The sequence below is a fragment of the Neoarius graeffei genome, chromosome 18 (assembly GCF_027579695.1).
Source record: "Neoarius graeffei isolate fNeoGra1 chromosome 18, fNeoGra1.pri, whole genome shotgun sequence".
NCBI classification, from domain to species: Eukaryota; Metazoa; Chordata; class Actinopteri; order Siluriformes; family Ariidae; genus Neoarius; species Neoarius graeffei.
In genome coordinates this window covers 39721261-39737767 of record NC_083586.1, presented here as the reverse complement: position 1 = coordinate 39737767, position 16507 = coordinate 39721261, and the positions used below count along the sequence as shown (strand labels likewise).

At 39.4% G+C, this 16507-nt stretch overlaps 1 protein-coding gene across 2 annotated transcripts in view; it reads right to left on the bottom strand.

The window, feature by feature from the left end:
* The window catches only part of LOC132866184 (VPS10 domain-containing receptor SorCS1), a 508739-nt gene that overhangs the window by 186507 nt on the left and 305725 nt on the right, over positions 1-16507 (bottom strand). For both annotated transcript variants that reach the window (XM_060898794.1, XM_060898795.1), the window contains exon 3: positions 13736-13835. In XM_060898794.1, the coding sequence (XP_060754777.1) occupies positions 13736-13835 (100 nt within the window). The remainder of the gene's footprint in view (positions 1-13735; positions 13836-16507) is intronic.

The window sequence follows — 16507 nt, the reverse complement described above, 5'->3', positions numbered from 1 at the left end:
ATTGGAGAAATCCCCACTCCCTCAAAAAAAGAAAAAAGAAAAAAAATGCTCTAAAAGACATCTATACTTTAAGCTAAAAATGCTAAAAACACAGTTCTAGCTTTTACACAAACAAATTAAAATAATAAAGCACATCATTGACAGTGCAAAACTTTGAAGGCCCAAACATATCAGCATTTCAAATATTATATTTAATTTCTTTCATTCTTTAATTTCATTCATGATTTCCTTTTAATTATTCTCTTCTAATTCTAATTTGGACTCATTTTCTATCAAATTTGCTTCAGAAATGAAAGAGCATTTACTATCCTGAAAACATTAAAATAGAGTTATCCAATGAGATTTTTGTTTGTTGTCTCTAGGCTGAGAAGAGTTTAGAGCTGGCTCACTCATTGGTTAGGACTTCATTGTCGGGACAGAAGGCCATGGCAGTGTATGTTTATGTAGGAAGTGACAGATCAATTAACCAATCAGATTTTGAGTTATAGTGGGATGGACCAAAAATGTTTCACCCTCGGCTTTCGAGAAGGCCAATGCTAGCTTAACCACGAGCCATTCATCAGTAGTGTAAGCGAATGCTCATAAAGCGGTCAAGCCAGTGCTATCAACAGCAATTAGCACAGGCTAACAACCGAGAAATTAATATTTCTGTCTCCAGACTCTTCTTCCACGCACGCTCATGACAGTATTTTTCACTCAGATTGAAGTATTCATTTCCCTGTGTAATTTACTTAGTTACTTTTAAAATCAACATCGATAACAAAACACAACGGAGTGACCTGGCAACCTGCTGCTAATCCCTTGCAAAATCCTTTGCCCTGTTGCTTTTTTGGTGTGCCTAGCTTAGTTTTGGCTGAGCTTAAGTCCCAGCTCTAAGAGTAACGGTTCGCTACTGTTTGAAGCACATGTAAAAACACCATACATGGCCAAAAGTATGTGTCTATGTGACATGTTAATATAGAGTTGACACCCCCTTTGCAGCTATAACAGCCTCCAGCCTCTTTTTGGGAGGATTTTGGAGTGTGTCTGTGGGAATATTTTAATGTGGCTGTGAACAAAAAGGCCTGGCTCGTAAGAGAATCATCCCAAAGGTGTTCAATGGGGTTGAGGTCAGGGGTTTGTGGAAACCACTCAAGTTCCTTCACACCCAGTTCATGTCTTTTATGTTACCATGTCTTTATGGACCTTGCTTTGTGCACAGCTTCACAGTCATGCTGGAATAGGAAAGGTTCGTCCCCGAGCTGTTGCTACAATGGTGGAAGCATACAATTGTCAAAAATGTCTTTGCCCTAACTCTGAAAAACCATTATCCTTCCTTCACCAAACTTAACTGTTAGCACTATGAATTCTAAGCATGTACTTTGCAAGCACTCCTGAGATCTGCCAAATCCAGATTCTTCCATCATACTGTGAGATAGTGAAGTTTCAAATGCTCATCACTTCAGAGAACATTTCCATTGCTCCAGACTCCAGTGGTAATGTGCTTTACACCACTCCAGTCAATGCTTTGCACAAACTGACTTGTGGCAAACATGGCTTCCTATGACAGTGGCACGTTTAAAGTCACCAAACTCTCCAGGAGATTACATGCCTATGTGCTTGACTTTATACTTCTGTTAGCAATTGGTGTGGCTGAAACCCCTGAACTCAATCATTAAGGTTACAAAATATATTATATTACAAAATATAGTGTGAAGAGAAGAAAATCATTATTTGGTGTGACCACCATTTAGCTTTAAAACTGTGGCAGTTCTGTCAGGTAAACTATTGTGTGGATTTAGAAGGAAATCTTGTGAGAAGTTGTCCCAGACGTTCGTTGGTGATCAGGTGTCCACATACTTTTGGTCATATAGTGTAAGTCAGTTCTGTTTGCCATGCGATCTTCTTTTAATGCTGTGCATTACTGTAGACCTAGAACTGATTGATAAGTGACCAATTTTGTATTCGCAATGGCATTGTTTCAACAACAATATTATACAGCGTCACAACATTTATTTTCTTCCACAGTTGCATACATTGAAATCTTGTATTGATGATGAGAGAGTTGAACCAGTCTGGAAAGTCTTCTCTAGCAGATCCCAAAAACTTTCAATGGGGTTAAGGTCAGGACTCTGTTGTGGTGAAAATTGTTCCTCATACTTCTTGAACCACTCTCACCATCTGAGCCTCATGAATCTTGGCATTGTCATCTTGGAATATGCCTATGCCATTAGGGAAGAAAAAATCCATTGATGGGACAACATGGTCACTCGTTAAATTCAGGTGGTCAACTGACTTCATTTTATTGCCACATAACGTTGCTGAGGCTCGACCTGACCAAGTGAAGCAACCTCAGATCATAACACTGACTCCAGAGGATTGTACAGTGGCCACTATGAATGATGGGCACATCGCTTCATGTGCTTCCCTTCTTAACCTGACACACCCATCACTCGAGAACAGGGTAAATCTGGACTCCTCGGACTACATGATATTTTTTCCATGCTCCAGAATCTTTGTTCTCCCTATCAAATTGAAACCTATTATTCCAATTAGCCTCACTAACAAGTGGTTTTCTTATGGCCAAACAGCTGTTTAGTTTTTTTTGGGGGGAGAGAAATAAATAAATAAATAAATATATATATATATAAAATTTGACTTCCATTTCTGGGTTGAGAGTACCGCTTGTAACCACTGGCTGCCGCTTGTAACCAGAGCTTTTTCTTTTTCCCTCTCTTTTTTCTTTCTGAGTTTGTATGCTTCAATGTTTATTCTTTGTTTGAATGTTTTGTCTGCCGGTTGTGCTGTAGCTCCAGACCCAGTTTTGGGTATCGGTTTCCTTAGGCCTTGGTCTGCCTTGGGTGATGCGTGTTCTGCTCACTATGGACTTCAGTGAGCTCATTGCTCTCTTTACCATCGGGGGGGTGCCCAGTGCTTTGTGCGGCGGTACGTCTGTGCTTGCTTTGTGGATTCATGGGACGCTGTTGCCCGGTGGTGTCGCGGCTGTGCAGGTGGTGTGGGATTTACACTCATGCGCCTTTTGGTGGGACTGTGGGTAGCTATGCCACTGGAATTACATCCTGAACTCTTGTGGTGGACTTTTGTGTGTGTGTGTGTGTGTGTGCGTGCGTGCGTGCGTGCGTGCGTGTGCGTGCATAATTGTAAAGTGATCTTGGGTGTGAGAAAGGCGCTAGAAAGTTAAACTTTTATTATTATTATTATTATTATTATTATTTAGTTCCAGCTCTTTAATCCCAATCCTGTGATTTCCTGCTGCATTATGCATGTGGACTTGCTCTTGCTTTCACTATTAAACATAGCTGTGAGTTTTACTGTTGATTTTTTTTTTAATAATTCTAGTTTACGTGTTCAAATGTGTAAGTGATCTCTGATCATGGTCAGTCAAGATCTTTTTTCTGACCACATTTCTTCCAGATACTTCACCACTATCCTTCCAGGTTTTAATAATACATTGTACAGTTCTTAACCCAATTCCAGTCATTTCAGCAATCTCCTTAGTAGTCTTCTTTGCTTGACGCAGGCGAATAATTTGACCTTTCTGAAACACAGTAACATCTTTTCCATGACCATGGAATACATCTTCCAACATGGTTGTTTAAGAAATGAAAATCTACTCACTGCATCAGTTAGGGTTAAAGGAATTGTTGCCAGCTAAACTATACTCGGCAGCACGGTGGTGCAGTGGTTAGCCTTTGCCTCACAGCAAGAAGTTTCTGGGTTCGAACCTTGTGGTTGAATGGGGCCTTTCTGTGCAGAGCTTGCATGTACTCTCCATGCCTGTGTGGGTTTCCTCTGGGTGCTCCAGTTCCCATCCACAGCCCAAAGGCATGCAGATTAGGCCAAATGGCTACTCTAAATTGCCTATAGGTGTGAATCTGAGTTGCTTTTTGTCTGTAGCCCTGCGATAGATTGGTGACCTGCTCAGGATGTACCCTGCCTCTTGGCAAAAGTCAGGTGGGATTGGTTCCAGCTTCCCCTGTGACACTTAAAGATAAGCAGCATAGATAATGGATGGATAAAGCATATTAATCACTGCAGTAATTATCCAATCAAAGGCTCTTAAGTATTTGTTTATTTAAATCCAAATGTCATGTCCACATGCATAGGCACATGGAAAACACAGCAGACTGCAACTCACACGTAGCGCCATGCTCAAGCTCATTCGAGCTAATTGCCATGGACCTGTTCCTGATTAGAGTGCAATCGCAGTATGTGCTTATAAAGACTTTTGGAATTGTGGCCAGAAAGATCAACCTTGGGTTCATCAGACCATAACACATTTTCCCACATGCTTTTGGAAGAGTTGATGATTTTTTTGTTTTGTTCTGTTTTCAAAATTTAGCCAGGCCTGGATATTTTTCTTTGACCCTACCCCATAGTCCAGACATATGGAGAATACGGGAGATTGTTGTCACATGTAGTACACAACCAGTAATTGCCAGAAATTCCTGCAGCTCCTTCAGTGTTGCTGTAGGCCTCTTGGCAGCCTCCCTGACCAGTTTTCATCTTGTCTTTTCATCAATTTTGGAGGGACGTCCAGTTCTTGGTAATGTCACTGTTGTCCCATGTTTTCTCCACTTCTTGATGACTGTCTTCACTGTGCTCCATGGGATATCTAATGCCGTGGATTTTTTTTGTACCCTTCTCCTGACTGATACCTTTCAACAATGAGATCCCTTTGATGCTTTGTAAGCTCTCTGTGAACCCTGGCTTTTGCTGGAGGATGCAACGGAGTAAATGTCTGAACTTTATTTGGGGTTAATCAGAGTCATTTTAATTGATGGCAGGTGTGAACCCAAAAAGACTGAATGCTGTAATTAAATCAAAAGGTGCTTCGACAAAGTATTAGTTTAAGGATGTGTACACTTATGCAACCCGCTTATTGTACATTTTTTATTTTTTTCTGTTTTCCCCCCTGACAGATTTGTTTGTTTTTCAATTTAATTGTACAGGTTATAGGTCACATTAAATGGTCTCATTTTTTTTTTTACATCAGAAAAACCTATCATTTTAACAGGGTGTGTACACTTTTTATATCCACTGTATTAAATCTTCCTGCAATTACATCCAGCTACCGCTCATTACATGACACTAAACGGTGACTTTTTTTTTTGGCCAATGTACATCAGGTTTCACTATGAAGCATGACCTCATGCTTTTCCAGCGTGACAGTGGGGAGGGTTCACCGGAGCACAAGAGGTTGAATTGTGTGAGTGACTACTGTCTGTCAGTTGTGGAGAAACTTGAAGTTAAACATAACAGTTTGCTTGTGTGAAATGCTTGATGTCCATGATGACTTGGGTACGGTACAGATGTTTGTTTTCTCTGTTTTCATGTCAAACCATTTGTTTTTCTCTACCTCATTTTAATTCATAGCCAATTCATCTTGTCTGTAATTGGTCTCCTGATTTAGGCTTTTCCAACTGCTGCTATTATTATAAATAATAATTTATTATGGAGCCAAAATAACTTCCATTTCTGCCTCTAAGAAATTCCTTTTCTTTCACTGTTTTGTCTTCATTTCACACTTTCAGCTCTCTGTGAGCTTAACTGCAATTTTGTGGTGGACATCACAAAATGCAAATGTGTTCTGCACGTTACGGGTGACTGTCATTCATCAGCATAGGCATATGAGTACAAAATAAACTAGTTTGTAAATTTCCATTTTACATTTACATTTAAATCTGATGGAAAGTTTTCATCTGAAAACATTTACACACAACTTTGCTCAAAATTCATAAACAAAGCACAATATTTCTCAAATCTGTTCATGGTACCATGTATTGAAACTCAGTAATCACAGAGGCTCTGTTTGCTGCACCTGAACCTGAAAGATAATCACTTGATCCGATAAATACTGTGTTTGATAACAGGCTTCTAACACTTACGAGTAGGAGAAAGATGCTAATATGCAGAGCGATGACACCAGAAGCAAACCTCTTTAATCATTAAGGTCACAGTTTAGGGTCTTAAGACCCTAAATTAGTTATGCATGTAAAACTTAATCTCCATGCATGGATCTTCATTTCTGTTCACACAGACATGCTCTATTAGCCTTTTTTAAATTATTTTTTTTTTTGGTTGTTATTGGGTCCCCCCCCCCCACACACACACACATATCTACTAGGAACTGTGTTTAGTGTCAATGTAATCCTTAATTATCATGTAGCTGCAGGCGTAGCTTTGTGTGATCACTGAGAAGCAGTGAGAGGAACTAGTGGCAGACGTTTTCCATCTTCATTACCGGGCTCTACTTAATGAACAGAAAAAAATGAGTTCTCTACTTAAACACAGCAAAATGAAAGAACAGAAAGAGAGAAGTTGAAAAAAATTCTGCACTTCTCATGCATGCACTGGCCTTGAATACATTAGAAAGTCTCCATTGCATTTTTAATTATTTTAGTGATAGCAGACATTTTAATATTAGAAATCATAGTGGGACTGTGAAAAAGTGTTTAAATAAAATCTGGACACTGAAATGTACAGTATTGTAAGACTACTGCATAGGATGTTTTGGTGGGTGATAATGAGTAAACATCCTTTTCAGACAAAATAAAATGACTGCCTATTTAAAGGTAGACTGCCTTTCAGATTTTTCAAGTGTAGGTCATAAAAAGAATTTTCCCCGACACCCAATTATTTTTATTTAGTGGACTGAAATCACTGAATTCAAATCACAGACCTCCAATTTTATTATTATTATTATTATTATTATTATTATTATTTTAAGTAGAACGACCATGACCCAATTCAAGATATTACGTCACACATCACATGGTGGGCTTTCCCCATTTGTGAAAGGCATTGTGGGATAGAAATTTGAAACAGGAGAGAAAAATAGAGGATGCAAACAAAACATGAAAAACCGACTACAGTAACGGAAAGTGAGAAGAAAAGACATTATGTTGTGAAGGAAAGGAAATGCAGGACCAAACTAATAAATATCGGCGGTCAGCGAGCACCTCGGAGTGATCAGCTGTGATTTAGCGACAGAATGATGTAACTGTCAGTGCACGGTCAAGGTAAACCTGTAGATGGCAGTAATGCAATACTGTGGATGCCAGCTGCTGTAAAACCCAAAAGAAGAAAAAGAAGCCAGTGGTAAACCCATAGATATACATAGAAGACTAGATGCCTCACCGCGTATTCCAGAACGTCCGCACAGGGTGGCCATCTTACCACAGGCAAGCTTTTCCACAGAATTTGCAGTACACTGAGGTAAGACCATTGAGATGCTTAAATGTTTATACTCTTATCTTGCTGAAATTTTGACGTATATACAAATGGTTTGAGTTCTTAAAACATTATTAATGTGGTTGTAATTCTGGGTGCTTGAACATGCTAAAATCGTACCTTTTCTCTTCAAAAACGACTTACTGCAGCTTTGTCAAAGTTGTGTTTCATGCTAGGCTAGCTCGTAGCACCAAGTAATTTTACATGGAAGGTCATGAGATAATATTTTCAATAACTGAAGTTGCACTTGCACATGGTTTTCATTTTCAGGTTGGTTAATTTAAAACAACTTGCATTATGATTTCTAGAGGAAATTAAATTACTGACTGTGACGAGATGCCAGACTTCTGCGCGGCTTTCGGTTGCTCGAACCGGCGATGTCTGGAAAGTAGGGCACGCGGGATCACCTTTCACCAGTAAGATAATACATCATTTTTTAAGGATAATCGGTAGCGTTATTTACTTAGTGAAATAATGTCCAATACAGTTCCTGATATGAGCAGCCGGGCTTTTTTTGTCACAAACTACCGTGAGTCGCTGTCACTGTTTTATACTATTACTTACTCGGGCAGTGCATTTGTTATTATGCTATGATGTGAGTTTACATTTGTTATTATGCTATGCTGTGAGTGCATTAGGTTTTTGAGGTGGATGAAGTATTTCTGAAGTTTCAGAAGTGAGTAAGCTGTTTATTTAACTTTAGCTTCCCCTACGGCCCTATCACATGTAAAAATATTTTCACTAAAAATTGGAAATAAATTGTATGGTTATTTGTCCTAAGGCCGCAGTTATCCATAAGTATCCAGTGTTAGGCTTCTCACAGCATAGGAATTTCAGCATGTATTTTTTTAAAACATAAAATGATTATTCATCATTAATATCATAAATACATATTTCCATTTTTTTTTTAATATAACAAACCAAACCGTTTGAATATCGATTGAAATTTGAGGAAGTTACGGTCATCTGAAAAGTACATATCGCTACCAACACAATGTAATGGGTAAGCCAGCTGTCTGAGGTAAGATGGCCGCCATGTGCGGACGTTCGACTTCGTTGACGGGCAACGGGGACGAGGCATCTAGTCTTCTATGTATATCTATGGGTAAACCTGCACATACGCACACCGGACTTCCTCTGTCTGCTTGACTGCACGAAGCGAGTGATTTCATGCACACTGTTTGCTAGGGAATCCCCTCAAATTAAAGAACTTCCCAGCCACAGAATGGCCTGTTGTTGTTGTTTTTTTTGAGATATTACAGAAATAAACATATATCACAATGACCACATTTCAGAGGGAACTAAATTTCACCGATTTTATGAAATCGAAAGGCCGTCTAGCTTTAAAAGAATGGGGAAAAAAAAGAAACATATCACCAGCATAAATCAAGACCCAGATGTGTCGTGAAGCAGACAGATGGATGCAGATATTCGGCTTTTATTAAAACCAGTGTAGCAGATGATTGATGACTGACAAACTACTAATGATTGTGAAAACACTAATCAAGACAAGCAGATAATGGTTCAAACTTGTCACAGGCAGAAAAAGTTGAGCAAATATGAGACTATTTAAAGAGAACCAATAAGTGTTGTTAATAATCAGGAGACTGTGGGCAGGGGCGTGAGGTCATGTAATGAGGATCATGGGAGCTGTAGTCTCACACACAGGTGTTACAAAGTGTGACTCTACTACCAAAAAGTGTTCATAATTTTATCATTTAAGAAAACCCAATATAATTCATAATTTTGTTTTTCACTTAGATGATACTTCCTATTCAAGATGAGTTTATTTAAAAATAAGAAAAATCCATGATAGATACAATTAAACTGAAATATATCTGTTGATATGCTATTTCATAACATCCATCCATCCATTTTCTATACTGCTTATCTGTCAGGGTTGCAGGGGAAGCTGGAGCCAACGCCAGCTGACCTTGGGCCAGAGATGGAGTACATCCCGGGCAGGTCACCAGTGTATCACAGGGCTAACACAGACGAACAACCATTCACACTTACACCTACAGGCAATTTAGAGGAGCCAACATTTGCTACGTTGGACTGTGGGAGAAAACCAGAGCACTCAGAGGAAACCCACAAAGGCACAGGAAGAACATACTGCAAACTCCACACAGAAAGACTGTGGACTGGTTGAAACCCAGGACCTTCTCGCTGTGAGGCGACAGTGCTAACCATTGCACTGCCTAGTGACCATATAGCAATAAACATCCATCCATCATCTGTAGCCGCTTATCCTGTCGTACACCCTGGACAAGCCAGGTCATCACAGGGCTGACACATAGACACAGACAACCAATCACGCTCACAGCTATGGTCAATTTAGAGCCACCAATTAGCCTAACCTGCATGTCTTTGGACTGTGGGGGAAACCGGAGCACCCGCAGGAAACCCACGGGAAGAACATGCAAACTCCACACAGAAAGGCCCTCGCCGGCCGCTGGGCTCGAACCCAGGACTTTCTTGCTGTGAGGCGACAGTGCTAACCACTATACCACCGTGTCACCCTGGCAATAAACATAAAACAATATATTTATTCACATTTTTTAAAAGTAATCATTTGTTTTATAGTCATTAATTAGCAGTATATTAAGCACTTACCAGGTTGCATGAAAACTCATAAATGAATGAATGAATGAAATAAAATAATAAATAAATAAAATTCAAGATGGCATAAATTAGCAAAGGGGTGGCACAGTGGTGTAGTGTATATTATATTATAAATGTAATCTCATCTCATCTCATTATCTCAAGCCGCTTTATCCTTCTACAGGGTCGCAGGCAAGCTGGAGCCTATCCCAGCTGACTACGGGCGAAAGGCGGGGTACACCCTGGACAAGTCGCCAGGTCATCACAGGGCTGACACATAGACACAGACAACCATTCACACTCACATTCACACCTACGCTCAATTTAGAGTCACCAGTTAACCTAACCTGCATGTCTTTGGACTGTGGGGGAAACCGGAGCACCCGGAGGAAACCCACGCGGACACGGGGAGAACATGCAAACTCCACACAGAAAGGCCCTCGCCGGCCCCGGGGCTCGAACCCAGGACCTTCTTGCTGTGAGGCGACAGCGCTAACCACTACACCACCGTGCCACCCTATAAATGTAATATACAGTGCAAATGGTTGTGTGGTCAAATAGCAACTTGTCATATTTCTGTAGTGGCCTGTGAAATTTTGACATTTTCTATGATACACAATTGTTTCTCTTTTGTACATACCTCAGCCAGAAGTGAAATTCTCACATTTTAAAGTGTGGTTATCCCTAATAGTGAAAAGGGAAAAACTGCATTCAAATATTCCATTGCAGTTCTATTGAAAGTCATCCTGACTACTGACATTTATAACCTAATTTACTTATGAAAAAACATCACTGATGCCAAATTTTAAACTGGCTCCTTAAACAAGATGATCTTTGCTGGAAGACACCAAGTTAAGTTTAGAAAGTTGCCAAAATAAAAAAAAAAAAAAACATTCATGTGTCAGTTTGGTAAAATGTATTAATATCTTTATAAATTACAGATGCATATATCCAAATGGGGCAGCACGGTGGTGTAGTGGTTAGCACTGTCACCTCACAGCAAGAAGATTCTGGGTTTTAGCCCAGTGGCCAACGGGGGCCTTTCTGTGTGGAGTTTGCATGTTCTCCCCGTGTCCGTGTGGGTTTCCTCCAGGTGCTCCAGTTTCCCCCACAGTCCAAAGACATGCAGGTTAGGTTAACTGGTGACTCTAAATTGAGCGTAGGTGTGAATGTGAGTGTGAATGGTTGTCTGTGTCTATGTGTCAGCCCTGTGATGACCTGGCGACTTGTCCCGGGTGTACCCCTCCTCTCGCCCATAGTCAGCTGGGATAGGCTCCAGCTTGCCTGCAACCCTGTAGAACAGGATAAGCGGCTACAGATAATGGATGGATGGATAAATTAGCAAAGTAGTTGTGTCCTGCATTTATATATCAAAGAAAAAAAAATCAATAAATCATTTAAAAACTAGGACATTATTACTAGAGCAGTGGCTATGATTATCGACAGCCCATAATTATTGACACCTTTTCAGATTTACCAATAAACAATTTTACAAAGGTGAGTTTCACTTACAACAGTTATTATTGGTTAATTAATCAACTGGAAGACCCCCCCTCACCCTATGATCTTGCCATCTGATGACACAGCTCGTTACCTGAGATGGAATTTTTTTTTTTTCGTATGATCAGCAATTTGAGGAAAACTCGGATGTTATCATCGCAGGTAAGCATGATGGAAAGATCATGGGCATGTTTTTACTGATCAAATTCACCGATATTTCATGATATCCTTGTCGAAACCTACTTTGTTTCTTCCTTTGTCATTTGACAGTCACCATTTTGTATCTAAATGTGAGTTTGAGAAGTCACGTAATATTTCGATAATAGTGATCACTTTCACCGGTGTCCACCATTATCAACACCCTGTGGAATTAAGTGACATTTACAACTGTTATGGATCGATCTTTGTGTAACATTGTTGAAGTAGTTGAAGTACTTTAAAAGTGCTGCGATTTATTAATTTTTTTCTGATTCATAACAGAATGGAATGTTTATAGAGTATTTGGAATCCGATTGCAATAAATAGAATGAGACCAGAATTAAATTCCTAGCATATAAAAAATTACATGCTGGAAATATTCAGATTTTTCTATTTCATTCAGATTTTTTTTTTTTTTTGCAGTTTGTTGTAAATATCTACCACATATTACAATATGAGTAGACATTTTATATTTTTAGATGTAAAAATATAAAATTTTGGTTCGAGGAATGACATGCGACCTTTGACCTGGATTTTCATGTGGTTACAAGGTCAATTCCCTGTTGACATTTATTGGTAAACTACAAAACTAGAAATTAATACAAACAACAACGAACGATTAGCAAAATGTGATTTATGAAAACACTTAGAAAGTGGGTAGAAAGTGGAACAAAAAGATTTTTTCACACAGGTTAAACATTATCAGTTCATTTGTTTCCAAACATTAGAATTACTTCCTCATTTACATAAGCACTGATATTGATATATTTATATAAAATATATTTTGTACTAAATATAAGTCTATGTAAAACAAATTTTAAATAAAAAGTATGTTTTGTTAACTTAATACAACATACCGATTATTTTTTAAATAAATAATCATCTGGGTGTCGATAATTGTGGAACAGTGTCGATAACTGTGGACAAAGGTGTCGATAATTGTGGACACCGGTCACGTGATCTGATACGCTAAGTAATCGGGAATAAACTCTTTTTTTTTTTTTCAGTGGAAGTTTGAGTAATTATTCATGCACAATTTAAATATTGAAAGCCTTTTCTACTTTTGCAACAGCCAAAAGATCGTTAAGGTGTCGATAATTGTAGCCGCCGCTCTACTTAATATTTAAATAAACAAATATTGTAATATTTGCTAAACTATTGCTACTGTTAAGCTATGAGTAAATGCATATGTATTACATACATTATGGTTACTTATTGTGATTTATAGGCTTCATTTCAAAACCTCTTTGTGATAACATCACTTTGTTCTAGTTAACTATTACAACCAATAATATATTAAAACTGTAAAAAATTATTATTAAATATGAAGGATTGAAGAGATGGTAAACAAGCAGCATAGTTCTATGCTATAAAGCTATTTATTTACCATGGGATTGAGACACTTACTCAAAATTTGCACACAAGTAACTGTATAAAATAAAATAATAACCAGTCATTCATTAATATGTACACTTATAGAACTTACAGTAATGATAATAAGTCTTGGTATATCAGTCCGTAAATGTTTAAAAATGACAGCTTGAGGGGCATCGATACTATGCAGGTCCTACAGTAAATGCCAGAGACCCATTCTGTCTTCATTACAAGGTTATAATTAATGAGGAGGAAACAAGCCCTTTGTGACTGAGAAAAGGGGATTTGAGGAGGGATAAGAGGACAAGGGAGGAGCAAGACTAATGGTTTGTGCAGTCATTCGATCAGCTGCAGGAGCCTCTGGGCCATAAATTTGAACCCTCTTGTCTCGCCTTTGATTAAAACACTGCAAATTTACAACTCTCTTTCCACGCAGTTCATAACTCAGCGGTCCTGCGAGACGGAAACTACAGACTTATCAATATGAATGAAGTATGAGTGTTTTGCTTTGAATTCTACCAAATCTCTGCATGGAAATGTTCTTTCTTCCATTGTGTGTTCTATGAGGTGTGTTTATGAGTTCTTTCATTGTAGTGATCATGTTATGAGATAGAAGTGGATGCAAGGGCGACAGGGATAATGACTATACTGTTTCTCTATCTACTCGTATAAAATTATTATTCTTGTTGTTAGCTAACATACAGTAACATACATAGAAGCTGAGAGACAGCTTTCTTCTACACAAAGTGGTCAAAAGTGTCCGTACCACATTTAAATAATCATCCACTAAAATATTCATACTGAAGATATTATAAGCAAGACTTACCTTTCGCTTGTTATTTGGGCTGACGTACAAGTAACTAAGTATGGTTTTCACCCCGACTTTCTCATTAAGCTTCTCATAAGTGGTTCCATAGTCAGTTGACCTGCAAATTAATGAGAGAGCACAAAGAAGACTCAGTGAATTACTTGTCAAAATTTAAGTCTGATCATGTCTTTAACCAGTTGAGGACCATGCATGAAATTAAATCATTCTCTACATTTTCCAGGCCTCATAAACATTTTCGTAGAATTCCTAATCACAGGTGTACTGAGAAATATGGATGAGCTAATTATCCATTGGTGACTTTGCATATGTCAGAGTTCAAGTCTCGTTCTTTGAAGCTGTCTCAGCTGTAGCTAACCAGATGATGCTGCTGATGATGATAATGCAGTGTTGTCATGGTGTTTATTCTACAATGAAAACAAAGGCACCCTAAATAGCACTGTGCACAATCGATCCTTCCTAGTATTTCAGGAGAAATGGAAGACAGCAAAGATATACTGTACAATACCGAGACATGTTTTTGTTACATTTAGCCTCTTTTGCTGTGCTCCAGAATTCATAATTAGCTCTCCGTTGGTGTTGTTATTTCCTACAATGCACTCCGCTATCAACAAATGCAATGCTGACCATTTGACATTTTAGTAGAGGTGTCAGAGCCATCAGAGCCTCCACTGTTTGGTTTTATTTTGTTTTTGGTTGTTCATGTTTTGTGAAATGTCTGACAACAAATTCAAAGCGAGAATGTTTCTACAACACAGAGTCAGATTAGGAGGTAAAATTTTAAAGAACCAGCCATGGTAAGGAGCAAAGGAAGAAAATTGGTCATGCTCTCTCTCCCATATGAATCACAGTGGCACCAGTCAGGCGTGGGTGTGTGTGTGTGTCCATGTATAAGGAAGAAGGCAGATAGCCCTGTCCTCCAAGTGGATTACACTTTAAAGTGGACATTTTGGATGTTAAAACCATTGTTGTAGTCAAGTCACTAAACCTCGAGTCTGAGTCCAGTCTTGAGTCCCCAGTGTTTAAACCCAAGTCAAGTCCAAATCACTGAAAAAAATTTCAAGTCGAGTCGAGTCCACTATTGATCCGAGTCAAGTCCAAGACTCCAACCGCACCATTTGACAGTGGCTGTTTTAGCACCATTAGCATTAGTTTGTTCCTGAACATGATGCATGAACAGGTGAATGTGCATTCTCTTTGTCAGGGAGTGTGAAGTATTCTGTCAGAGATGGTTAGGAGACAGACGTAAGTGCAGAAGGTGTGTTTATTAATACAAGTGAAGACGGTAAACAATCCAGAATGGCAGGCAAAATCGTAAAACGGTGAAACAGGCAATAGGTCGAGCGAGGCACAAACAGGCTATCGTAGATTCGGCAGAATCAAAGATGAGAAACAGGAAATCGATGCTCAGGAAACCAAACAAGGAAATAAGGCTCAGTAATGTGTCAGCAACGCAGTTCAATACTTCGCAAAGTAAGTGTGTTTTCACAATTTTTATATGGGCGCGCTGATTGAGCCTTAACCCTGTGCAGGTGCGAGTTGTTTATGGTGCACACGAGAGTCCGCTTGGCGCGCACGCTGTCTGAAGCATGCCTCAGAGTCTATCTGATGCACGTGCCAAGGCATGCAGATGTGACACTCTTGCACGAAATTAGTACAAAAATTAATGTAGATATAAATATCTTATGCCAAATTATTATGGCATGTTACAAAAAATAAAGAAAAAAATCAGAGTCCTCGTCTCCAATTTACGAGTCTGAATGTAATTAATACACGAGTCCGAGTCCAAGTCCAAGTCATCATTGATCAAGTCCAAGTCGAGTCACGAGTCCTTAAAATTAGGGCACGAGTCGGATGTGAGTCCGAGTCCGGGACTTGAGTACTACAAGCCTGGTTAAAACTGCATGTTGTGTGCAAGCTGTTTACAGCTGAGTGAAGGAATTTATTTTATCGAATTGACTAAACTTAATGTTAATTTGATTTGAGTCCATACTCAAGTATATAACATATAGTATATAGGGCAGCAGGGCAACACGGTGGTGTAGTGGTTAGCGCTGTCGCCTCACAGCAAGAAGGTCCGGGTTCGAGCCCTGTGGCCGGCGAGGGCCTTTCTGTGTGGAGTTTGCATGTTCTTCCAGTGTCCGTGTGGGTTTTCTCCGGGTGCTCCGGTTTCCCCCACAGTCCAAAGACATGCAGGTTAGGTTAACTGGTGACTCTAAATTGACCGTAGGTTTGAATGTGAGTGTGAATGGTTGTCTGTGTCTATGTGTCAGCCCTGTGATGACCTGCCGACTTGTCCAGGGTGTACCCCGCCTTTCGCCCGTAGTCAGCTGGGATAGGCTCCAGCTTGCCTGCGACCCTGTAGAACAGGATAAAGTGGCTAGAGATAATGAGATGAGACGAGATATAGGGCCGCATGGTGGTGCAGTGGTTAGCACTGTCACCTCAGAGCAAGAAGGGTCTGGGTTTGAACCTCAAGGCTGATGAGGGCCTTTCTGTGTGGAGTTTGCATGTTCTCCCCATGTCTGTGTGGGTTTCCTCTGAGTGCTCCAGTTTCCCCCACAGTTCAAAGATATGCAGTTATGCTAACTGTCTACTCTAAATTGTCCATTAATCAAGCTTGGAGAGGGATGGGCTCCACCAAGTTTAAATGCCCTAGACACTTTAACATAGACTGTTAAAATGTCATCAATGTTGCCCTTACAGCCTTAGAGTTTATCACATCATTTGAGTCATATGCTGCATTTGGAACATCTACTCACCCAGTATATA